At 68.4% G+C, this 23,881-nt stretch overlaps 3 protein-coding genes across 4 annotated transcripts; all 3 read right to left on the bottom strand.

Moving 5' to 3' along the window:
* Nucleotides 1-3,975, bottom strand: CFAP45 (cilia and flagella associated protein 45; the record flags this gene model as incomplete). The annotated part of the gene is made up of 11 exons (XM_082298764.1): nt 1-288; nt 450-674; nt 827-1,020; nt 1,238-1,351; nt 1,544-1,690; nt 1,913-2,042; nt 2,176-2,354; nt 2,503-2,676; nt 3,034-3,175; nt 3,505-3,632; nt 3,865-3,975. 11 exons carry the CDS (start codon nt 3,973-3,975, stop codon nt 210-212), a joined length of 1,623 nt encoding a protein of 540 aa, XP_082154890.1. The 3' UTR covers nt 1-209.
* Nucleotides 3,976-4,687: 712 nt separating this feature from the next.
* TAGLN2 (transgelin 2) lies at nt 4,688-7,837 on the bottom strand. The gene is made up of 5 exons (XM_082298528.1): nt 7,715-7,837; nt 5,614-5,822; nt 5,368-5,542; nt 5,184-5,286; nt 4,688-5,105 (listed from the first exon to the last, which is right to left on the bottom strand). The coding sequence occupies exons 2-5, from the start codon at nt 5,803-5,805 to the stop codon at nt 4,964-4,966; spliced, it is 612 nt and encodes a 203-aa protein (XP_082154654.1). The 5' UTR covers nt 5,806-5,822; nt 7,715-7,837; the 3' UTR covers nt 4,688-4,963.
* A 3,882-nt stretch (nt 7,838-11,719) lies between these two features.
* IGSF9 (immunoglobulin superfamily member 9) lies at nt 11,720-22,826 on the bottom strand. Of its 2 annotated transcripts, XM_082298517.1 has the most exons (20): nt 22,518-22,826; nt 21,934-22,125; nt 18,328-18,480; nt 18,048-18,199; nt 17,763-17,880; nt 17,494-17,635; nt 17,188-17,333; nt 16,939-17,081; nt 16,723-16,863; nt 16,529-16,645; nt 15,962-16,112; nt 15,725-15,848; nt 15,476-15,651; nt 15,134-15,384; nt 14,968-15,052; nt 14,435-14,605; nt 14,248-14,293; nt 12,681-13,868; nt 12,047-12,192; nt 11,720-11,945 (listed from the first exon to the last, which is right to left on the bottom strand). In XM_082298517.1, exons 1-20 carry the CDS (start codon nt 22,567-22,569, stop codon nt 11,752-11,754), a joined length of 3,888 nt encoding a protein of 1,295 aa, XP_082154643.1. In that variant the 5' UTR covers nt 22,570-22,826; the 3' UTR covers nt 11,720-11,751. The 2 variants fall into 2 exon arrangements, with proteins under 2 accessions (XP_082154643.1, XP_082154644.1); XM_082298518.1 differs by lacking the exon at nt 14,248-14,293 and having other exon boundaries at nt 15,476-15,598.
* Between the last annotated feature and the right edge of the window lie 1,055 nt (nt 22,827-23,881).

The following is a 23,881-nucleotide window of genomic DNA, read 5'->3' as shown; positions in this document are numbered from 1 at the left end:
TGCCTCTGTCCCTTACCTGACACCCAGCTTGCAGCCTGACGGGTCGAGTGTGCGCTGGGCAGCTGGGAGTGACCATTAACAGTTCATCAGAACAATGTCAATGGGAGTAGAATACATGGTTTGGTTACAGCCCACCTCATAACCCAGGACAAAGGAAACTGAGCCTCAAATCTGTGGGGAATCCCAGCTGGTCCCTGTTGGGGCTAGGCCTAGGAGAGGGCTGCGTTGGCTCGTCTCTGGGCTTTGCGCTCCACCTGGGCACAGTACTTGTCGGGCATTCCAGTGGCTCTGCAGAGGAAAGAATCCATCAGGCTCCCGATGGCTCTGGGACCGTGGCCCCGCAGCAGGTGCCATTTGCTGAGGATGCAGAGGGAGCTGGGAGGTGGCCCAGGCTGGGACACCAGGAAGGACTCGGGGAGCCCAGGGAAGCAGCACGGGCAGCCCCTGACCTGAACTCCTGCAGCTTCTGCTGCCCGAGCTGGGCGAGGCGCCGGTTGCGCTGCCGGACCTCCTGCTCCTGCTGCCGGCCCTCCTCAATGAAGGCCGCCCGCTCCTGCTCCCGCTGCTGCCGGAGCTCCTGGATCTGCCGCCGCAGATCTTCGGCATGGGCGCGCTGCTGGAGCTCCCTCTGTTCCCGCTGCAGCTTCTCCCGCTCCAGCTGCTCCTGATGGGCCCTGCGGGAGAGCCGGGCTGGCTCAGGGACCCCGCCACAACCCCCACACCTGGCACAGCACCTGGGCGGGCACTGGAGTCCCCAGAGCCACCAGCTGGCACTAGGAGCCCCCTGGCCACCACCTCAGCCATCCCTCGGCCCCGTGTGCCTCACCTGAGCACCCTCTGGAACTCCTGGCGGTCCTGCTCCACCTGCATGGCCAGGTACTGCTCCTTCTGGGCCACCTGCTCCAGCCGGTCCCGCCTCAGCTGCTGCTCCAGCTCCACCTTCTTCCGTGCATTCTCCAGCTCCTGCCGCCGCCATTCCCGGTCTGCGGCTTCTTGGTTCCTCTTGGCCATCAGAGCATCCTGCCCACATAGGGGACAGTGCTGGGCTTCCCTCTGGGGGCAGCTGTGGAAGCCCTTGGCCGTGGCTTTGGCTCTGCTGGCACCGCTCCAGGACATGCCCTGGCTCCAGGGGCTGGTCCTGCAGACCCCTCTGGACATGCAGGGGCGCTGCCCCTTTCCCGGGCTGGGGACAGGGACGGTGGCAGGAGAGCGTGTCCCCTGTGCCCGGGCCACTCACCCGCTCTGCCTGCCAGTCCCGGGCCCGCTCCTGCGCGGCCCTGAGCCGGGCCAGCTCCTTCTCCTTCTCCAGGCGCAGTTGTTCCTGCTCCGCCTCCAAGGCGGCCTCGCGCTCCTGGGGGGGACAGAGCCCCAGAGTGGGACAGAGCCCCAGGGTGTGGGGCAGAGCCCCGGGGTGGGAGAGATTCCCAAGGTGTGGGACAGAGCCCCAGGGTGGGGGACAGAGCCCCGGGGTGGGACAGAGCCCCAGTGCGGCTCCCACAGCCCCTGCCCAGCCCACCAGGAGCCCCCCACCCACTGCTCTTACAGCTTTCTGCCGCTGCTGCTCCAGCACCCGCTCATCCTCCAGCCTCTCCCGCTCCCGCTGCTCATCCTTCAGCCGCTGGCTCTCCGTGTTGAAATACTGAATTTCGGCATGGATTTGCCTATGTCGCTCCTGTTTCTGCTCCCAGGCCTGGAAACACCACGCAGCGTTGGAAGCCACTGCTCCCTCCTCCCCCTCACTCAGAGCAGGGAGGCTTTGGGTCCCCTCTCGGGAATGCCACAACGTCCCCAAGGGACCAGAGCTCTGATCCTGCTGGCTGCTGTCCCCACTCCCCGAGCGTGGCTGACCCAGCACTGCCAATCCCTTTCCAGCCAGGTGGAAACCTCCCTGCACCCCATTCCCTGCTCCCACCTTCTGATCCTCCTTCTTCATCTGCTCCAGGCACTCCAGCAGCTTCTGGCCCTCCTGGTATTTCTCCTCATCTCTCAGCGCCCGCTTCTCTGCGTTCTGCTCCATCTGCTTCACAAGGTCCTGCCTGGCTCTGGGAACATGAGAGCGGAAGGGTTCCCTCTGGCTGCGTCCTGCTCCCCATGGTGGGAATGCTGGCATGGACAGGGCTGGTGTGGTGGGAATGGGCCGGATGCCTCCATGGGGAAGAGGCAGCTTCTGCCCACCTCATCATCTCCTGCTTCCTCTGACGCTCCAGCTCCTCCTGGACCGCCACGCCCTTCTCCCACTCCATTTCCATCATCTTGTCCAGGCGCTTCTCCTCCTCCGCCAGTTCCTTGCGGATCATCCACTTCTCCAGGATTTGCTTGTCCCTGATCATGTTGCACTTGGAATTGAGGAAGAGCTGTGGGGACAAGAGGTGTCTGTGGCTCTGAGCCGCCCTGGGACACAGGGAGCAGGGAGGGCAAGGCAAGCAGAACAGGAGCCCGGGAGCGCGAGGAGCAGGGGAGGCTCAGGCAGTGCCCGGTGACAGCGGGGAGCGCTGGCCCTACCGAGGTCAGTTCCCGCATCTCTTCCTCCTGCTCCAGCCTCATCCTCGTCGCCCGCTGCAGCAGCTTCTGCCTTTCCCACTGCTCCTTCTCCTCCTCCAGGTCACTCAGATCCTCCCTCTCGTTCTGCAGTTCTGCCTTTCTCAGCTCCTCACTCCGGGCCTTTTTCAGGGCTTCCTGTGGACACAGGGAGCACTGCCCAGTCCTGGGCACCTTCCCAAGGGCTCCTGGGGCCACACTTCAGGTGCCACATTCCCGGCACAGAGTGGGGACACGACGAGCTCCTGGGACCCTGGCACAGCCATGGGCACCCCTTCCCACACTTCTGGGCAGACACCCCGTGCCCTTGAAAGGCTGGGAGCGCTGGGGACAATTCCCGGGATGCTGCCCAGCTCTCAATGGTGTCCCGAGCCCTGCAGCTTCCCCTGTGCCCCAAAACATGAGGGACAGAGGGGGGATCTCCTTGGTGAAGCCACCACCCCTCGAGGTCAGCCGGGGAGCAGGAAAAGGGAGAGCAGGAGGGGAGATGCCTACGAAAGCAGCGTCCTGTCTGACTTTCAGGGTCTTCAGCCTGTCCCAACGCTCCTCCTCTGTTGGGGATCGAGCTGATTCCTTGATCTTCTCATATTCCTTTTTCCCAATGATGAGACATGGTTGGGGCTTTTCCTGGGGAATGCTGGGGGGCACAGGGAGAGCGGTCAGTGGCACGGAGACCCCAACAGCTCCCTGTGTTCCCTGAGCTGCCTGAGCTGCCCACTCGGCCACCAAATCAGCCCAGAGCAATGCGGGAAGCGCTGGGGAATCTGTGGGGACCCGGCTGTCCCGGTGTGGGGGGAGGCAGGAAGGGAAAGTGCGGTGCAAGTGGCACCAGGCTGGGATGCAGGGGGGCAGGATCCCCGGGGGTGGCTAGGGCACACTGCCAGTCCCGCTCGCCCGAGATTTAGGGATGGTGCAGTGACACCCACCGGGCGCCAAGAACCTCTCAGGGCTTGATCAAATCCTTACATGAGCTCCCGGATTAGGTCCTTGGTGATGATTCGGATGGTCTTGAGCTTGGGCTTGAGGGAGGGCAGGTCTCGAGGATGTTTTGGCACATCCTGAGAGATCACGATGGGGTTGCTGGAGCCCGTGACCTGCAGAAAAGAAAAGTCTGAGGGACCCGAAGTCCCCACCCGGCGTTCCCCGGACACCGACTGATCCCGGTGGGAGCTCTGGGAACTCTGCCGGGATCGGCCGCGGCGCTGTCGGGCGGACACGCCCGGAGGGGACAGAGGGACCGGGGGTCAGAGGGAGGAGATGAACATTCTGCGGGGTGTGGGGGAGCTGGGGAGCCCGGGAGCCCAGGGGGGAGACATTGGGACGGACGGACTGGAATCCCGGCGGGGAAAGCTGCAGACGGCGGGCGAGGAGGGACCGCCGGGAGGAGCCGCCGGCACGGAGGGACCAGGATCCTGTGCCGGCAGTCGCGGCTGCCATCGCGCTGTCGGTGCTGTCCTGTCGTCCTGGAGCCGTCCGTCCCAAAGTGGCGTTACCGACTGTGACAGCGTCTGAACGCCCTGTCGGGATGGGGGGGAGGGGACGGACGGACGGACTGACTGTTGCCGTGGCAACGCCCCCAACAGCTCGCAGGGCGTCCTGGAAGGGGCCGGGGCGGGGTGGTGAATTGGGGGTGGTGCCTCAGGGGCGAGGGGCGGGGCTTAGGCTAAAAGAGGCGGGGCTTGGCGGAGCTGCGTCACCCGGTGTGTTCCCCCTTGTCCCCTGTGGTGTCCCCCTTGCACAGACCTCTTTAAAGTGCCCCTACATGAACACGACACACGCGACCCCCCCCTCCCTGGGGGTCGTCGGAGAGTCACCAGTGACGCCCCCAGCCCTCCCCTCCCAGCCCTGCCCCCCTCATTGCCCCGCCCTTTCAAGCCACACCCCTCTGACTCTTAACCCCGCCCCTCTCATTGCCCCGCCCCTCTCAGCCCACTTTGCGCTTGCCCTGCCCGGTCGCTCCTGGCCACGCCCCAAGCCACGCCCCTGGGCTGTGGCCCCGCCCCTCCACGTGGCTGTTGCCGCCGAGGCCGTGGGGTCCCTGCGACCCCAGACCGAAGTCCCGCCCATCCACCCCAGGATCCCCCCTTGCACCCCGGCAGGAGCCCCCCCGCCCTCCCCCAACCCCAAATCACGACCATCCAGGCCTGGAAAGAAGAGGAGCCATTTATTGGGCACAGGGATTGGTCCCCAACACACTGGGGGGGCCCTGCAGCAGCCCCCAAAGGCACTGCGGGAAGGGGGGGTGGGCGCAGCAGCGCCGCCCCCACCCAGCCAAATAATAATAATAAAAAATGACTTTGGTCCTGACAAAACTGGCGGGGGGGCATCTGCCCGGGCCGGGGGGCACCCGGCTGGTCCACGGCAGGGATTAAGGCAGTCTGGGGGGGGCCCCTGGCAGGCAGAGGCCTGGGGGGCCCGGGAGGACTCAGAGGATCTGGCGGGGCATCCCGTAGCCCGTCATGCCGGCCTGCGAGGCGCCCCGGTTGGTGCCCATCTGCAGCCCGATGACGCTCTGCCCCTCCTTCAGCTTGTCCTCGGAGAAGACACGCCGGTTCTCCTGTGACTTCCTGCGGGCACAGGGGGTGTCAGCATCCCCACAGCACCCCACAGCCCAGCCTCCTCCCCCTCCAGCACCCCCCACCTACTTGGGGAACCAGTTGGGGTCTCCCACGAAGAGCCCATCGCCCTTGGCCACAGCCAGGCTGCCCAGGTTCATCAGGGTCCTCTGCACACACGCCATGTTCTTCCCTGGAAGACCCAAAGCAGGCTCAGCTTTGTCCCAGTCCCTGTCCCTGTTGTGTCCCCACCCACAGCCACCAGGTCACTCACCTTCCCAGAGATCCACAGTCTGGAAGATGTCGGTGGCCGCGATGCCGTAGCGCTCGGCCGCCTGCAGGAACTGCGAGATCTGCTCCATCTGCTTGAAGGCCATGGCCGATGCCTGGATTTTCGCCACAGGCGCTTGTCCCCGCGGGTGGAGGCTGTTGATGAGCCGGCACAGCACCTGCACACAGGGACAGGGGTCAGATGTGCGGCGCGGTAACCCCTATCCCAGCTGGCCCCAGGGGTACTCACTGTGCCATCCTTCAGCCACTGCTGGAAGCCGTCCCTGCCAGGTGCTGGCTGTGCCACTGCACTGCCGCCGTCGCCACCACACTGTGCCAGGATCCAGCGCACCAGCACCTGCTCCAGCTCGGGGTCATACTGCCGGTCAATCTTCTGCTGCACCTCCCGGCTCAGCCCATACGACGGGCCCCGGTTTGCCATGCTGACAGCAGGGGGGTCTGCAGAGACAGGACCCTGTCAGTGGCTCTGGTGCCACTGGGGCACCCAAAATGGGACAGAGTGGGCCCCATGACCTCGGTGTGGCAGAGCCCCATCCTGCCTGGATGTCCGGTGCAGAGCCTTATCACCCGTGCCAGGCGCTGCCCAGGCTCTGCCCTCTTCCTGCCCAGCTGGCCGGGAGCGGGCACCGGGTCTATGCCCACCCAAGGGGTAACTGTTCCCCAGGCAGGGTGGGCAGCGCTGCAACTCCCCTGTGTCCGACCGGACTCCGCTCCGAGCATCTCCATCCTGCGGCTTGGCCCCGCCGCCGTGCACGGACTTGGCAGGCACCGGGGGCCGGTCGGAGCTTGTTTGCAGAGCTCGCCCGTTTGCTCGGGCCTGGAGCCAGATCCGGGACTGGCGTAGGAGCGCGGGGGCCAGGGCCGATGGCGGCAGTGTCCCCACCCCGGAGGGGCAGCCGGACCTCACCCCTGGCCAGGTTCTGCCTGCGCCAAGGTGCCACTGGAGCGGTGCCACACATGCTGAAGATAATGGAGGTTGTGCCAACGTGGTTGTGCGCAGAGCAGCCCTGCCCATACAGCTGGGGTGTCCCAAGCTCCCGGAGTCTCTGTGTCCCCTCTGCCCACCAGTGTCGTGGTGGGCACATGGGGCTGCCCACTGGTGCATCTCCCCCATGCTTCGTCCTGTGCCCCTGGCATTTGGGGGCACTCAGAACCCGGAGCATGTGCTGGTGGCCCTGCCTGCCCCCGTGTCCCTATCCCAGCTGGGATCATGTGGCAGCTGCTGCCCGGGGTCTGCCCAGCCCACAGCCGGGAGTGCCAGGCTCAGCTCGGGGCAGAGCTTACCCCTGTCACACACCTGGCTTCAGGCTCAGGGGTCCTGTCACCAGGAACAGCCACTCTTAGGGACAGGAGGAGAAACAACCCCGCCCGGGTGCCCCCCAGATCCAAAGCCTTGGGCACAGTGGCGGTCTCCGGGGCGAGGCCTGGGGCACGAGGACCCTTCGAGGAGTGGCGTGGGGAGCGCCCGGCCGGGGGCCAACGCTTAGGAAACAAAGAGCAGCTGGAACTGGGATCATTTCCCGACCCAGCCGGGGCTTGCCCAGCCGGGAGGGTGACACACCCGGACCCAGCCCTGCTGCCCCGGCGACCTCCGGACCCCGCGGGAGGGGACTGCGCCCAGCCCGGCCGGGCCTAGGGACCCTCCGGCTATCGTGGGGGCAGCGGGGGTCCCAGTTCCGGGGCAGCCACCCGGGGGTTCCCAGAGACAGCCCGAGCACCCCTGAGCTCTCTCCTACGGCTGGCAGGGAGGGGGCTGTACCCAGCCGCGCTGGGACCGAGCCACCCTGGAGACCCCCGAGACCCCCCAGTGCCATCAGGCAGGGGACCTCAGCCAGCACAGGGCCACCCTGGGGACTCGCGACACACCCCGGGAACAGCAGGGAGGGGCTATGCCCAGGGCACGACCACCCTGGGGTTCCCAGAGCTCCCCGGACCCAGCGGGAAGGGGACCCGGCGGGGACACGGCCACCCCGGGGCCGGCGGGGAGGGGACCGGAGCCAGCCCTGCGGGCGCGCCCCGGGGCTCCCTCCGCGGCGGGGCCGGAAGCCGCACCCCGGTCCCGTTTCCCGGGCGCGGCCGCGTGTCCCGGCGGCTCCGCGGGCGCGGTCCGGCCGCAACCGCTACCAGGGCAGGCGGGGGGACACCCCGGGGGACACCGAGCGTGCCCCGGGGGCTGAGTGACCGGTCCCGAGCCGGTCCCCATCTCCGCCCCTGTCGCTGTCCCGGTCCACATCTCCGTCCCGGTGCCCGTGTCGCTCCCGGTGCCCGGTGCCATCCCGGTTCATCACGTGCCCACCTGCGCCCGGTGCCCGGTGCCAGCCCCTCCCTACCTGCGGCGCCGGTCCCGCGCTCCCGGGGCGGCAGTGCCGGATGCCGCCGCCCGCGCCCTTTTCACGGCTGATGTCACCGCGGCCGGGGGCGGCCCGGGACCGCCCGGGACCGCCCGGCACCGCCCGCCCCCAGGGCGGGATCCGCCGGGGCCGCGGCCAGGGCTGGGACCGAGCCGCAACCGCGCCCCGGGGCAGCCCCGCCCCGGGAGGAGGACACGGGGGGGGCAGGGGAACATGGGGGCTTGCGTGGGGACAGAGTGGCTGTGGTGGGGACAAGGCGGTCATGGTGGGGACAGAGTAGCTGTGGTGCTCAAGATGAAGACAGGGTAGCCATGGTAGCAAGTGGACAAAGGGATTGTGTGGGGACAGCGTGGCTGAGGTGAAGATGAGGTGGTCATGGTGGGGACACAGCAGTTATGGTGGGGACAGGGTGTCCATGGTGGCAGCGGGATACAGTGGCTGTGTGGGGACAGACTGGCTGTGGTGGCCGTGCTGGGGACAGGGTAGTCATGGTGGGGACAGAATGGCCACGGTGGGGACAGGGTGGCCACAGGGGGGATACAGGGGTTGTGGGAGGGACAGTGTGGCTGTGGTGGGTACAGGGGGGCTGTGATGGCAGAGGGACAGCAGCTGTGTGAGGACAAGGCAGCTGTGGTGGCAGGGGGGCACAGGGGCTGCATGGGGACAGGGTGGCTCTGGTGGCCAAGGTAAGGATGGAGTGGCTGTAGTGGGGACAGGCTGACCATAGTGGCAGGGATTGTGGAAAGGACAGTGACTGTGGTGGCAGGGGGACACGGGGACTGTGTGGGGACAGGGTGGCTGTGGTGGCTGAGGCAAGCACAGGGTGACTGTGGTGACAGTGTCACACAGGGTGGCTGTGGTGGCTGAGGTGAGGATGGGGTGGCTGTTGTGGGGTCACAGTGGCCATGGTGACAGGCAGACACGGGGCTGTGTGGGGAGAGCATGGCTGTGGTGGGATGGTTGGGGTGGGGCATGAATGGCTGCAGTGGGGACAGGGGGGCCGTGGGGACAGGGGGGCCATGGTAGCAGGGGGACACAGGAGCCACATGGGGACAGAGTGGCTTTGGTAGGGACAGTGTGGCTGCAGTAGCAGGGACAGAGTGACCATGATGGGAACAGGCTGGCCATAACCCCCCTGAGGATTTTGGTGGGTACAGTGGTTGTGGTGACAAAACCTGGCATGGTGGCAGTAAGGCACCAGGCTGTGATGGGGACAATGCCCAGGGGATAGAATGCCCACATTGGCACGTGGTGGGTGCCAGGGCCCTGTTGTGACGATGATGGGGACAACCAGGGCCTGACTCTGGTGGCAGGGGGACAGCTCAGGGTCGGGGGGAGGACGTGGCCTCCCCAGCACCCGCAGTGTCCCTGGTGGCGCCGGGAGAGTTGATGGCGTTTGCACAAGTCCCGTCTCCATGGGAAGCACGACCAAAACAACAAACAAAACCTCGGCTCAAGGCCACCGGCCGCCTCCAGAACCGGTGGCAGGGCCACTGCTGCAGTGTCCCCGTCACCCCACCCACCCCTCAGCACCCAAATTGGCACCCGCCGGCCCCAGCCCAGCCGAGGTGCCACCGGAGCTCGGCTGTGGTGCCACCAAGAGCTCAGATGTGATGGCACCATCCTGCTGCGGACCAGCCCAGAAGTGTCCCCTTACCCTCCCTGAACCCCTCCCGCACCTATGGGTGCCACAGGGTGGGGTGTGTGTTGTCACTTTAACCCTTCAAGGGTTGTGGGTGTCCCCTGGGGATTTTGGGTGGTGTTTCCTGTGGCTTTGGTGACATGGGTGGGGAACACATGGAGGAGGGGACCAGGGCAGGGAGTGGCACGTTGGGCTGACCAGTGGGACAGGGGTGACATGGGGGGAACAAGGTCAGGGGGTGACAGAGAGGTGCAGGAACAGGGACAGGGTTTGGGGTGCCAAGAGGGGGGTGGCACAGTGGCAGGACCTGGGGTGACAACGCAGGAGATTCAGAGGTGACACAGGGGACAGGAGCCACAGAGGGGGGGAGCAGGAGGGGGAAGGTCCCAAGGGACCCGGGTGACAGGAACAGCGACGCTGGGGCAGGATCCTGGAAGGACTCAGCCAGGGGACACAGGAGGTGATCTGGGGACAGGACCCCCAGGGGTAGCACAGGGCAGGAGTCAGGGGGACAAGGTTTGCGACCATATGGAGGTGAGGGGGTGTCACAGGGCACTGTTGTGGGGGGACACAGGTGGGGACAATGTGGGGGTCCCAGGCAGGACCCCCAAAGGACACGGGGGGGGCTGATACAGCAGACACAGCAGGGAGGGGACCTTGGGGACAAACTCAGACAGGGATATAGGGCAGGATGAGGGACACAAGGGCAGAGCAGGGGGCATGGTGTGATGTGGGGCAGGGCCAGGAGACAGTGGGTGACAGGCGGGGGGAATTCACAGGGGGACACGATGGGGGGACATGGGGGCACAGGAGTGGGTGTGGCAGAGGAACAAAGGGGACCCGATGGGGGGATATGGGGTGGGCATGGCAGGAGGATGTGATGGGGACATGGGGTGGGCATGAAGTGGGAGTGGTAGGGGGGACACAGGGGGACATGATGGGGGACACCAAGGGACGGGGCGGACGTGACAAAGGGACATAATGGGAGATGTGGGTGACATGGGGTGGGTGTGGCAGGGGGACGTGATACGGGGACATGGGTGGACGTGGTGGGGAACGTGATGGGAATACAGGGGAACCGGGTGGGCGTGGCAGCGGGACATGGGGGATTACGGGGGGACATGAAGTGGGAACGGCAAGGGGCCACAGGAGGAAGTAATGGGGACACAGGGGAACATGGGATGGGCGTGGCAGGGGGACACAGGAGGAAGCGATGGGGGACACAGGGGAGACAGGGGTGGACGTGGCAGGGGGACATGATGGGGACACAGGGAGACATGACGGGCGGACGCAGCAGGGGGACACAAGGGCACGTGGTGGGGGGACATGGGGTGGGAGTGGCAGGGGGACAAAGGGGGACGCGATGGGGGGACAGGGGGGGGGGTGACCCACGGCGGGACCCCGCGGTCCGCGACCCGACGTGACCCGCGCCGGAGCCCACGCGCGACCCCCGGTGACGTCATGGCCCGCCCCGCCCCCGTGACGCGCTCCCGAGCAATGCCCATATAAGGGCACGAGGCGCGCGGGCCCCGCCCCTCCCGCGCGCGCGGGGCCGCCGCCAGGCCCCGCCCCCCCGAGGGTGGGGGGAGGACGAGCGGGGGGAGAACCGGGGGAGGGACACCGGAACGGGGGGGGGGGGGGGGGGGGGGGGGCTGCGGAGAGCGGGAGGGGACAGGGACATCGGAGAGGGGACAGGAATGGCGGGCACCCGGATGAGATGGGGAGGACACCAGTGGGCGGGATACCGATAAGATGCGGGGGTGCCAGGAAGATAAGGAGACACCCCAATAGGGGGGACACTGAGAAGATGGGGGGTACCAGAACATGGGGGGAGGGTCACTAGGTCCCTAAGGGAGAGCCAGTAGGAAGATGGGGGGGTACCAGGAAGGTGGGGGAGACTGCGATGGCGGGGGGGCGGAATTGATAGGGGGAGGCTGGGAAGATGCGAGGGGGAAATGAGAAGCTGCGGCCAGGGAAAGGGGAAGATGGGGACAGAGGAGAATGGGGGGAGAATAGGAGGGGAGCCTGCACAAGGCACGGGGACGAGGTGGGAGGGGGACACCGAGAAGATGGAGGGGGAGGGGGTGTAGGATGGAGTGGAGATGGGATATAGGGGCATGCAGGGAGATGGGGTGGTGGTGGGGGTGGGTGGTGATGGGTGGGGGGTGGATGAAGGGCGTCACGGGCCCTGCGGGGAGCACAAGGAGGGGGCGTTTAGGAGGAGTGGGGAGATGGCAGAACCCTGAGTGCCTTGGGGATGCCGGGTGCCCCCCACCAACAAGAGCCAGAGCTGCTCTCACGCCTCTTTATTCACCCCCCCTGCCCCATCCTTCCAGCCCTGACCCGGGTGGTCCCAGGGGGGTCCCGGAGGTCCCTAGAGCAGCGTGGCCAGTTCGAAGCGCTCGGAGCAGCACCCGCGGGCGCCCACCCGCTGCCGCCGCTGCTGGGCCCCCTCCCTGCGGCGCCGCGCCCCCGGCCCCTCGGGGCGGGGGGTTTGGCCGCGCTCCGGGGGACCCCCCGTCCCCAACGCCTCCGCCGACACCGAGCTCACCGGGGCCGAGCCGAGCTCTGCGGGGAGACAGGCAGCGTCCGGCCCCGCCGCGGCACCCGCCGGGGCGGCCACGGGGCCCTGGGCACGGGGGTGGGGGGCGCGGGGGGGCCGCACTCACTGTGCCGCTGCAGGTCCCGCAGCGCGATGGAGGAGCCGGGCCGGGCCGGGGCCGCGCCCCGGTAAAGCTGCAGCGCCTCCAGGAGCTCCGACTCCAGCGCGAACTCCGCGTCCCACTCGTAGTTCTCGTCCACGGAGGTGTTCCTCCTGCGGGGAGGGGGCGAGGGGCACGGCCCGAGGGCGTGAGACCCCGAGGATGGGCTCCAGGGGAGACCCCAAAAAGTGAGACCCCGGGGATGGGTGTGAGAGCCCAGGGATGGAGGTCAGGGCAGACCCTGAGGTGCCAGATCGCAGGGATGGGCACGAGACCCCAAGGATGAATGTCAGGAGAGACCCCAAGCCACAGGTCCCCAGGGATGGGTGTCAGGGGCAGATCCCAAGGCGTCAGATCCCAGGGATGAGCGTCAGGGGCACCACCCCGAGGGATGTGGGGACACAGCGGGGAGCGGGCAGGGATGCTGGGGGAGAACCGGAGTGGTCCCTCGGGACAGGGACAGTGGGGCGGTGTCCCCAGAGCACTGCAGGGCTGGGAGGCAGGGAGGTGGCTCCGTGCCAGGACACCCCATCCCAGGACAGGCCCGGAGCTGCCCCCGCACGCTCCGGGAGCTCATCCCGGCGCCCTACCCACGGCTCACCTCTTCCCGGCGCCAGGATCCGTCCTGCCCCGTCCCTCCTCCGCTGCCGAGCCCCCGCTGTGCCAGCTGCCCCCGTCCCCGAGGGGGGTGCCCAGGAAGGTGCCCCCCAGGGACGGTGCCAGCGAGGGGGGCCGCAGGAAGGAGCCGCTGCCCCGGCCGCTGCTCTGGCTGGTCAGGCTGCCCCGAGGGAGCTTCTCCGGGGGCGCAGCGTCCGGCGGCCGCCCCGGGGCCTCAGTCCGGAGATGGGAGGGGGGCTGGGGGGGAGGCCCGGGGCTGGGGGAGGAGGGCCAGGCAGGGGAGCCGGGCAGCGAGGCCTTGGGGGGGCCCACGGGCAGCCGGGGGGGCTCGAGGAACGCGGCGGTGGCGGGGAGGGAGGTGGCATTGGCACTTGTGTCAGTGCAGTCCGGGCACAGCGTCCGCCCCACGCGCGGGGGGCTGGCGGGGGGCTCCGGCCCGGCGCCGGCACTGGGGGGCTCCGCCGGCTCCTCTGGAGGGGGCCAGTCACCGTCCACACACATCTCCTTGAAGAAGGGCAGGCTGAGGTACTGGAGGATCCCGCTGACGGCCGGGGGGCCGGGGGACACCAAGGGGCCGGTGGCCGGCTGGGGGGAGCCCTGGCGGGGCGGCGAGTCCCAGGGGGGGCCGTGGCGGGGCCCGGGGGGCTCCTGGGCGGTGCTGTAAGGCAGGGTGGCGGCGGCGGAGGCCACGGGGCTGACGTCGGTGATGCTCAACGCCACGGCCTCGTCCACGGGGCTGCTGCTGCCGTAGCCAAAGTAGCGGCCGTGGCGGTGGCTGGAGGCCCGGGCACCCCGGCGGGGCTGCCCCGCAGGCTGGGGGCGTAGCGAGACCCCCCTGTGCCACACGGGCTCATCCTCTTCCTCCTCTTCCTCGTCCTCCTCGGTGGGCAGCTGGTGGTAGGGCTCCGGGGGGTCCCGCAGAGGGTCCGGCTCTGGCCGCGGGTCGGTCTCCACCACGAAGCGCCCGTCGGGGCCGCGGCAGATGCGCTCCAGCGGGACGTGCTCCCGGCCGTGGCTCTCGTAGCCAGGGTAGCGCTCACCGGCGATGCTCAGCCCCAGGCTGGTGCCGGCCTTCTCACCCCACAGCAGCGTCCGGTGCAGGCTCCGGTACGGCGACGGCTGCAGCTTCAGCTTCACCGTGCTGTCGGGGCTACCAGGGCCACGAGCACTGCTGCAAGGGAGAGGCAGCAGCTGCAGCACCCCCAGCTGTGCTCCCGGGCCCTCACTGCCCTGCTCCTGCACTTCCCGATCCTTTTTCCAGCCAAAACTGCCGGGAGGGAGCACGTGGGGGAGCCCTGCCCCCAGCGCCCTGCTCCTAATGTCCTTGGTCAGTGGCAGCACGGGGTGGCCGTCCCCAGGCTGTCCCCGTGCCCCCAGCCGGTGGCAGGGGGATGATGAGGAGTGCAGCGGGATGGGCGGAGCGTGGCATGGAGGGAGAGGGACAGGGATGGGAACATGGCACAGCCAGGAGTGGGACAGGAAGGGAGGGGAGCGTGGCAATGCTGTGGCAGGACAGGGAGGGAGCGTGGCAATGGCGTGGCGTGACTTACTGTGGAGGTGGAAGCTTCTTGCTGGGGGAGAAGACGAGTGGTGGATCTGGAAGGCCATGAGAACACAGGGGGATCACACAGCGAGCAACTCAAAACGTGATGAGGAGGAGACAGCGGCACCCACTCGGGCCCCACCCAGGCTGGCCTGTCCCCTGTCCCCTGTCCCCTCCTGCTCCCCGGCTCATACCTTGGTGGCGCTTGCGGACGCGCGCGGCGCGGCGCCGGTTCATGATGCAGGCGGCCATGGTGCTGAAGATGACGGCCACGCTGAGGAAGCAGATCCCCCCGATGACCCCCGCCAGCACCGGCTGCGGCAGCAGCTCCGGCAGCTGCGTGCGGGACGGGTACACCTCCATCCCTGCCACACACAGGGCACCCCGTCAGGCGGGCACAGCCCCCCTCGTGTCACCACGTGTCACCAGCACCACAGGGACACAGCGAAGCCTCAGCCCTTGTCCCACCAGGGCTGCTCTGCCCCTGGGGGGACCTGTGCCCCCCGTCATGGGCACCAGGACAAGGGATGCTCTGGTTCGTGAGGCTGAAGCCAAGGCAGATCCGTGGCTGTTCCCACAGTTTTAGCCTTGGGGGTCCTGCTCTGTCCCTGACCCCAGTTTACCAGCAGGGACATGGGGGTGGGAGCAGCCTGAAGGGGGTTCTCCTTTGGGAATTTGGGTGCTTTGCACCTCCAGCTTCTGCCCCAGGGTGGCAGCCCAGCCTCACCTGCCGTGGAGACGTTCACCGTGTTGCTGGGGTCGCTGATGTAGCTGCCAGCAAAGGCCACCAGTCGGAACTCGTAGAAGGCGTCCTGCACAACATGGGGCTGTGAGCCACGTGGCCACGGTGGCCACCATGCCCTAACCCACCCCAGCAACCAGCCAGATCTCACCTTGATGAGCCCTGGCACCAGCACCTGGGTGTTGGTGCCGGGGATGGAGCGCTCCAGCACCTCCCAGCCGCCCTTGTCCTGCCGCAGCTCCAGTGCGTACCCGCTTAGGGCCACCGAGGCATGGGCAGGGGGGTCCCAGCGCAGCAGCACCCCCCGCACGGTCTCGTTGGCTGTCAGAGCCCGCGGTGGGGACAGGAAGACGTGCACGGTCATGGCCGGTGGCTCCGGAGGCACTGTGGTCACTGGGAAGCCTGGGGAGGAAGCAGAGGCCGGCACAAGGTGGGAACGGGAGCCTCCCGAGTGTCTGGGGGCACCAGGGGTGTTCTGGGCAGTTCCCCTTACCCCTGGGCATGGAGGTGACGATCTGGCTGAAGGGGCCACTGCCCAGCTTGTTCTGGGCCAGGACGCTGAACTGGTAACTGGTGTCCGGCTGCAGGTTCTCCACCAGAAGGTGCTGAGCCCCCGCTGGCACCGACAACGACACCCAGTCGTGGTGTGCCCGCGGTGGGTACCTCGCCCTGGGGACAGCAGGGACCCATGAGCCCAGAGCTGAGGGCCCTTTGGGGGGACACAGGGTGGGTGGGCACTCACAGCGGGGTGTACCAGACGCTGAACCTCTGGAAGTAGCCTCCATCAAACCCCGGCTCCCAGGAGATGTTGGCTGCCAGCAGCAGCGGGAGCACGGAGACGTTGGTGACAGCGTGGGGGCTGGTACCTGGCGGGCAGCAGAGTCACACTGGGGGGCTTGGACCACCCCTTCCAGCACAGGGTGAGGTTTGCATTGCCCACCCCAGCACCATCCCAGCCCACCAGTGATGGGCAGCTCACCCAGCACGTGGACAGAGGTGGCAGCGGTGACACTGGCCACCAGGTTGGTGGCCGTGCACTCCCAGACTCCGTGCTGCTCCTTGATGAGGGGGCGGAGGACGAGGCTGCTGTTCCTGTCCACCTGGGCACTGCTCTTCCCCACGCTGCCCACCTGTGGGACACGGACATGCTAATGGGGGCCACCACTAGCCCACCCCCGTGCAGGGCTGGGATGGTGACACCGCCACACCGGGGACAAGGGCACTTGAAAAGGGGGACCCCCCACCCTGGGGCTGGTTTGGAAACCAAGGGGCAGGGTTTTGCTGTTTTTTTAGAGGCCCACCAAGCAGTGACCTGAGGCCCTTCAGGAACCATGTGATGGGACCCCACAGCATTTGTAGGAACAGGGACATTGCCCCACGAGTGATGGGATGGGGACACCACCTTGGGAGTGACGTGGGGACAGGGACATGGCTCCAGGAGTGATGCAGGAACAAGGACACTGCCCCAGGAACAGTGCCCTGGAGACCAAAAGCAATCTCTATCCCCGGGGGGGTTCAGCTGACCCCCCAAAGCAGCAGCCCCTACCTTCAGCCAGGTGATGGTGGGGGGGGGATCCCCGTGAGCTGCACAGGGGATCACCAGCTCCCGGCCCACCTCCTGGAAATATTCCTCCTTGGGCCGCACCGTGAAGGCGGGAGGGTCCTGCAAGGCAGAGGGGCAGCGTGGGGGGCTTGGCAGGGTGTGCAGAGCCAGGGAGGGGACCCCGGGGGGCTCCTCACCTTCAGCAGGACGCGCGTGGGCCGGGACTCGCCGGCGGTGCCGTAGCTGTTGTAGGGCGTGCAGCGGTACAGCCCCAGCGCGTCATCGTTCCCCGTCGCGATGACGATGGAGCCGTCGGGCCGCACGGACCAGCCGGGGAGCTGGGAGAGGGGAACGGCTGAGGAGAAGGGATTTGGGAAGGTGGGAAGGGTGGTGGGGGGTGGGAGCAGCCGTACCTTGTCCAGCTCCAGCGGGCGCCCGTCCCTCGTCCAGGTGACGGAGAGCAGGGGGGGGTTGGCGCGGGAGGGGCAGCGGATCACGCCCCGCATGCCCTTGGGCAGGTGGGTCTCCGGGAGCATGGTGGTCACCTGCGCTGGGTCTGCGGGGACACACGGGGCTGGGGTCCCCATGGGGCACCCCCCGTTCCCACCACAGCCCCCACAGCAGGGACCCCCACGGCCCGGGGTGCAGGGGGGGGGTCTTACAGAGCACTGTGATGAAGGCTGAGGCGGAAGGCGGCTTCCAGAGCCCGTTGCTGGGGGTGCAGGTGTATTTCCCAGCATCGTCCGGGGTCGTTCGCTGCAGCAGGAGGCTCCCATCCACCAGGACACGGACACGAGCCTGGAGGTGGCTGGGAGGGGAAGGGACAGCGGTGAGTGGCACAGTTGGGACTGTCCCTGCTGCCCTGGGGTGATGGATTTGCCCCCACCACACATCCAGCCCGTCCCGGGCACTCAGGGCCAGGTTTGGGGGGCACAGCAGCCCTGCTGCCATCCCCGTTCCCGCCGTACCTGAGGTGGAAGACGTTGCTGCTGCCCTGGAACCAGGTGTAGGTGAGGTTCCCTGGGTACGCCTCAGCCTGGCACGCCAGAAAGGCATCTTGGGAGATGTTGACGGTGACGTTCTGGGGTGGCACCACGATGATGGGCGGCCCTGGGGTACAGGGCAGAGGGGCAGTGAGGGCAGGGGACAGCCCCAGCTGCTCCCAAAACCAACCACACCGTGGCTCCCTCCGTGTCCGCAGCCCACGGGGCAGGGCTGGGGGACCACCCGTCCTTACCCTGCACGAGCACGCGGGTGGTGTGGGTGACAGTGCCCTCCTTGCTGGATGCGTGGCACGTGTAGGTGCCCGCGCTGGCACGTTCCACGGCGGCGATGCTCAGCGTCCCGTTCCTCACCTGCAACAGCACCAGCTGTGGCACGGCCACCCACTGACAGGGACGTGCCCCGTGAGCAGGGTGGTGGCGGCAGGCAGGTGCCACCGCAGCAGGGATGGGCACTCCAGCCACGCACGAGACTCTGCCCACACCCCACACAGGGGTGACCGGTGGTTTGTTGTCCTCACCTGCACCGTGTCCCCGCTCTGGACAGGCAGGTCACTCCTCTTCCAGGTGACAACAGGCTGGGGGTTGCCGACAGCCCTGCAGGTGAGGCTCAGCGCAGCCTGGTCCCGCACCTCCACGAATGCGGGGGGGGTCTCCAGGAAGGTGGGGGGTGCTGGAAGGCAAATCCACATCCAAACCCTCACCCCCAGAGCTGGCTCAAGTGGTTGTGGAAGCCCAGCGGATCCAGTGCCAGCCCTGGGAGATGTGGGCAGAGCAGGTGGGGCTGGGACGGGCCGGTACCGTTGACGGTAAGGTGGATCCAGGTGCCGTTCTGGAAGTCGGCGTCGGTGCTGTGCCGGTCGAGGAAGAGCACCCGGCACTCGTACCAGCCCTGGTCCTCGGCGCGGAGCAGGTCCAGGCGGAGCGAGGCACCTTCCTCCAGCCGCACTCGACCTGCGTGACAGCAGCGGCTCAGGGACAGCCAAGTCCACGGCCACCCCCTCGCCCGGGCCACCCTCCCCCGGGGCCATCCCCTCCCCGGGTCACGCCCTCCTCGGGCCACCCCTTCCCCGGGGCCACCCTCTCCCGAGTCACCCCCTCCCTGGGGCCATCCCCTCCCCAGGGTGCCCGCCCACGCTGGCACCACGGGGGGCTGGGAACGGCGGTGCCAGAGGTTGGGCACAGCGACATCCAGCACTACACACATCGGTGCCACGGAGAGGAGGCGACAGTGGCTCTGTCACCCGCCCCTATGGAGGGTGGCCTCGGCGGGGTCCCCCAGCACGGCGGGTCCACGCACTTCGAGCATCGCTCCCAGCGGCCGGGCAGGACTGGTCCCACCACCCCTCCAGCTGCACAGCCCTCCCCCGACCCCTTTTCCCCCTTCCCAAGGACCCTTCCCCCACGGCTGCGTCCCCCCGGGAGCCCCCCCGGCGTTCTCACCCTTAGGAGCCCTGCTAAGCCCCGGCACCTCCGCACCGGCCCCGCTCCCCGCGGCACGGGGAGATCACGGTGAGTCCCCGCTCGCCTCGCAGGGACGAGCTCTGCAGCCCCCCGGGGGCACACGGTGACCGGGGATCCCCCAGGCCGTGGGGTCCTCGCCCCGCGCCAGCCCCACGCCCCGCGGCCTCTTTGATGAGGAGAGGGATAAGAGCCGAAGCGAGAGCGGGCGCAGCCCGTTAATCCCCCGGGCTATTATCAGAGCCATAATCGGCTCAGGGTGCAGCGGGCAATTGGCTCAGCCCAGGCCGGGGTGTGCGGCCAGCGGCACCCCCTGTCCCGGACACCCCCAGCCTGGGCACCCCCAGCCTGGGCACCCACCATCCCGGGCACCCCCTGTCCCGGGCACCGCCTTCCCTGGGCATCCACTGTCCTGAGCATCCCCTTCCCCAGGCACCCCCTGCCTGGAGCACCCCCTTCCCCAGGCATCCATCACCCCGGCACCCTCTGCCCCGGCACTCCCACCCCGGGCACCCCCGGCCCATGCCAGGTGACCTTGCTCCCGGGACACCACGGTAGGGACACAGCCCCGGCAGTGGAAGCGCCAGAGCAGCCCAGGATGCTCCATCAGCATCGCAGGACCGGCAGCTCCCGACGGGTTCCCAACACAGGAAGTTTTGGGGAACCCCGCTGCCAGCTCTGCCCGGTGTCACAGACAGTCCCCACGCACTGCCCGAGGAGTCCCAGCTGGCACCGCTTGCAGCAGGATTGGGATTCCGTGTCCCACCAGATTCTGTGTCCCACCAGACGAGCCCGACAAGGATGAGGAGGAGGAGGAGTGGCAGGAGCCGGGCAGGCGGGTTTGGGCACCGAGGCTGAGGGACAGGATCCACCGCGAGCTGTGCGAAGCCCGCACACAAACATGTGCAAACCCTTCCCACAGCGCCCAGAGCTGTCTCCCACCCTTCTGCATTCACCTCACAGCTGTGGGACGAGGGGTCCGCCGGCCCTCACCCCAGACCCGGCTCCCACGCCGGGCCCTGGGAAGTGGGACAGCTCTGGGAAGCTCTGGGAAGCTCTGGGAAGCCCGGCCCTGCCAGCAGCTGCCAGCCCCCAGCCCCAGGCGCGGCGGGAGCAGCCGGCTCCCGAACAAAGGTCCCTTTGGAAGGGATCAGAGTGGCCTGGGGACGCCCCTCAGCCTCCCCCTAATCCCCCCCGTGCCGGCCCCAGCCCCCTCCTCCTCCTCCACCGCCCTGCAAAAACAAAACCCTGTGGCCCAGCATCCCCCCGCGCCTGGCAACCGACATTCAGCGGGACACAAAGGGGTGCGGGGGACACAAAGGGGGCTGCAGCCCCCGCCACGCGGCCAGAGCCGGGGAAGGGGGGGTCTGAGCCAGGCCAGAGACCACCGACCCTGCTGCAGGGCAGGCGATAGCGGCCCATGGCACCGTGGGTGGCGGTGGCACCCAGGGGAGAGCCGACCCCATCCCCCAAGCGCTGTCACAGAGGCAGCTGCAGCCCACCCTGTTCCCAGGACGCCCCAGATCCCCCCAGGAGGGACACTGGTGACAGCCGTGGTCCCTCTGGGTGACACCTGATCTGATCCACCTGGAGAGAGGGGGCTGGCGACACCCTGCGCCCACCGGCCCTGCCCTTCCCTGCACCCATCCCTTCCCGGCGGATGGAAAACAAGCCGCCCCGCTGCCATGGCGACGGCCGCCAGCCCCCCTGCCCACCCACCTCGCCCTCATTCCAGCCACCAGCCCCTTCCCCCAGCCCTGATCCCAATCTGCTCCCGCAGCCCCCGGGGCCGCGCTGGCGGCGGGGACGAGGGGACACGGGGAGGGGGGGCTGCGGGCGGGACGCTGCCAGCTCCTTCCCGGGTAACCGGAGCTGCGGCAGCCCCGGGGCCCCTCGGCGCTCAGGTAACAGGAGCCCAGCCCAGGCCTCCCGGCAGAGCAGGCGCCTTGTCCTGGCCCGGGGCTTCGTTGTCACCGCTGGTTCCTCAGAGCCAAGTCGGAGCTGCTGAAAGCGTCCCCAGGCGTCTCCCAAAATCCGTGCCCTCCCGTTCGGCCAGGGAAGGGGCAGCAGGAGAGTGGCTGTCCCTGCCCAGGGGATTTTTAGGCACGGGACAATTGTGGCAACAGGGATTGGGTCCTGATCCGGGAATGATCCTGTCCCCCGAGGAAGGGTCGGACCAGGGATTTTGGTGTGTGGCTGGCACAGAACGTCGGGGTTGGGCTCAGCCCAAATCCCCCACGGGCTGCTAGCCCTCCCCATGCCCAGGGGACACTCCTGTGGCCTTCTCCTCCCTGCTCGCAGGGATCCTCGCGCTGCGATTCCTCCGGCTCTGCCACCACTCACTTTAAATACCCGGTAAAGCAGCGAATATCCCCCTCCCACGCTCAGCCCGTCCCCGGCCCAGCTTTGCTCCAATTAGCAGCTCCCCCGAAATCCCCTCCCCAGCCTCAACCTTCAGGCGACCCGCACGGGCCGAGGCAGTGCCCGCAGCCCCCGGCACGGGGCACCCCGGTGGCACCGGCCCAGGGTGACATGGCCAGGGCAGTGCCGGGCACTCGGCCGTCCCGCCCTGCGGGAGATGCCCCAGCAGCCAGAGGCCACGGGGGTGGGCTGGGGGGATTCTCCCACATTTTGCCCTATGGGGATCGCTCCTGCTGCCAGGCTGGGCAGGGATCTGCGTCCCCTCTGCCAGCTGGGGACCCCCATCTCTCCTGTCATCCCTGGGGATGGGGATTGGGATTCACCTGCTGCAGGGACCTCCCTGGCTCCTCACCATCCCCTCCCGCCCCCCGAGACCCCTGGGAGAGCCCCCCACTTCCCCGGGAGTGGGATTAAGGTGGTCCAACAGCAGCAGCACCCGGTGGGACCCATCTACAGTGAGCGGGGACACGGGACACCTCACGGGGACCCCCGGGACCCCCTGCCCGCCCGGTCCCTGCGACTCACCCGCGTACTCGGGGTCCACGCGCGGCGAGTAGAGCCCGAACTTGATGAAGATGGGGAGGACGAAGCCGAAGCGGACCCACTCGATCACGTAGAGCGGCGGGCGCGCCTCGTGTGCGCCCAGGAGCCCGCAGCCCAGCAGCGCGCTGCCCCCGACGCGCCCCACCACGGCCCGGGGCTCGCTCCGGCCGCTGCCTGCGGGACCGGCCCCGGGCACGGGTGAGACGGGACACACCGGCATGAACCGGGACGGGGGCGGGACGGCACGGGACACACCGGGACACAGCGGGACCCTTCCCCTGCCCCCGGAACCCCCCGCTCCCGCCTCCCCAGGACCCGGCGCTGGCCAGACCGATCCCACCGCGACACACCGGGACACACCGGGACCTTCCTCCCGCCCCCGGAGCCCCCCGCCCCCGCTGTCCCCAGCCTGCTCCCGCCTCCCCGGGACCCGGCACCAGCTAGACCGGTCCCGCCGGGGCACACCGGAACGCACCGGGACCTTTTCCCCGCCCCCGAGCCCCCCGCCCCGGCACCGGCCAGACCGGCCCCGCCGGCCCCCCCCGCTCCCCGGGGCGGCCCCTCACCCCCGGCTCCGGCGAGCAGGCTGAGGACGGCGGCGCGCAGCCACCACCGCATAGCCCAGACCCCCCCTGCGGCGGCTCCCGCGGCGTCACCGGAGCCCGCGGACCGGCGGGCTCGGCCGGGCAGCCCCGGGGGCACCAGCCCCGGGCGGGGGGCGCGGGGGGCTCCGCGTCCCGCCGCTCCTCATGCCCGGCCGGCCGCGCTCGGCTGCGCTCGGCTCTTTCCGGCTGCTTCCGGCTCTTTCCGGCTCGGTTCGGGTCCGTTCGGGTCCGCTCGGCTCCGGCCGCCGCCGCCGGGCGGCCGCAAACAAACCCGCGACGCCGGGAGGGGCCGCCCCGGCCACGCCCCCCACCGCCCGTTGCCGCGGCGACAGCCAATCAGAAGCCGCCGCTGGGCGCTTCCAGAGGCGGCCAATGGCGGAGCGGGGCATCGGAGAGCGAGGGATGCTGGGATTTGTAGTACCCGGCGGGGGGACGGGCAGATATTGGGGGGATATGGGGTGACACGGAGGGATATGGGGGGGGCAAAGCGAGGGGGACATGGGGGGACACATTGGGGATCACGGGTGGAACCGGGGGAGGCACGGGGGGCTTCGGGAGGGGCACCTAGGGGGAGGACACAAGTGGGACACATGCGTGGGACACACGTGGGACATAGGGTGGGACACAGGGGGAGAAAAGGGGGGGGGACACGGGGGGGGCACGGGGGGGTTGGAGAGGACACGCGAATGAAGCACACATGTGGGACACACGAAAGGGACACATGGGCGGGGGGATATGGGGACACACTGGTGGGACTGAGCAAAGCAGAGGTGGGGACACGTGGGTGGGACTGGGGAGGGACGGGGGGACACGTGGGGTCATGAATAGGACACAGGGGTGACACATGGGTGGGACACACGAGTGGGACACACGGGGGAGACTGCTGGAGGACATACGAGTGGGACACACAGGTGGGACTGTGGGGGGACATAGGTGGGACCATGGGTGGGACACGGGTGGGACCACGGAGGGGACACAGATGGGACATGGGTGGGACCATGGAGGGGACACAGAAGGGACATGCATGGGACACGCAGGCAGGACACACAGGTGGGACAAGGAGGGAAAACACTCCTGGGACACAGGCGGGTTTGAGGGGGGACACAGATGGAACACAGGGGTGGGACTGTGGCAGGTCAAAGAGGGGACACACGGGTGGGACATGGATGGGACACATGGTTGGGACACATGGATGGGACACATGGATGGGACATGGACAGGACACGTGCGGTGGGGTTTGGGCACGTGATGCCCCCGCGGGACACAGGACGGGTGGGTGGCACTGGGGGCTGTGACATGCAAGCCCAGCCCCATGTCCCCTCTGT

Source organism: Coloeus monedula (assembly GCF_965178545.1).
Source record: "Coloeus monedula genome assembly, chromosome: 29".
Taxonomy (NCBI): Eukaryota; Metazoa; Chordata; class Aves; order Passeriformes; family Corvidae; genus Coloeus; species Coloeus monedula.
The sequence above is the reverse complement of the archived record's forward strand: the minus strand, read 5'-3'. Positions and strand labels throughout refer to the sequence as shown.

Bases quoted from the DNA above. Each gene is read 5' to 3' on its own strand.
- TAGLN2 (XM_082298528.1), bottom strand. From the start codon at position 5,805: ATGGCAAACCGGGGCCCGTCGTATGGGCTGAGCCGGGAGGTGCAGCAG. The intron at 5,543-5,613 runs GTGAGTACCCCT...CCCTGTGTGCAG, and splicing joins AGTGGCTGAAGGATGGCACA to GTGCTGTGCCGGCTCATCAA. The intron at 5,287-5,367 runs GTGAGTGACCTG...TGGGTCTTCCAG, and splicing joins GACTGTGGATCTCTGGGAAG to GGAAGAACATGGCGTGTGTG.
- IGSF9 (XM_082298517.1), bottom strand. From the start codon at position 22,569: ATGCGGTGGTGGCTGCGCGCCGCCGTCCTCAGCCTGCTCGCCGGAGCC. The intron at 15,849-15,961 runs GTGAGCTGCCCA...GCTGCCCGCCAG, and splicing joins CACCTCTGTCCACGTGCTGG to GTACCAGCCCCCACGCTGTC. The intron at 14,606-14,967 runs GTGAGGCTGGGC...TGTGTGTGGCAG, and splicing joins GGTGAACGTCTCCACGGCAG to GGATGGAGGTGTACCCGTCC.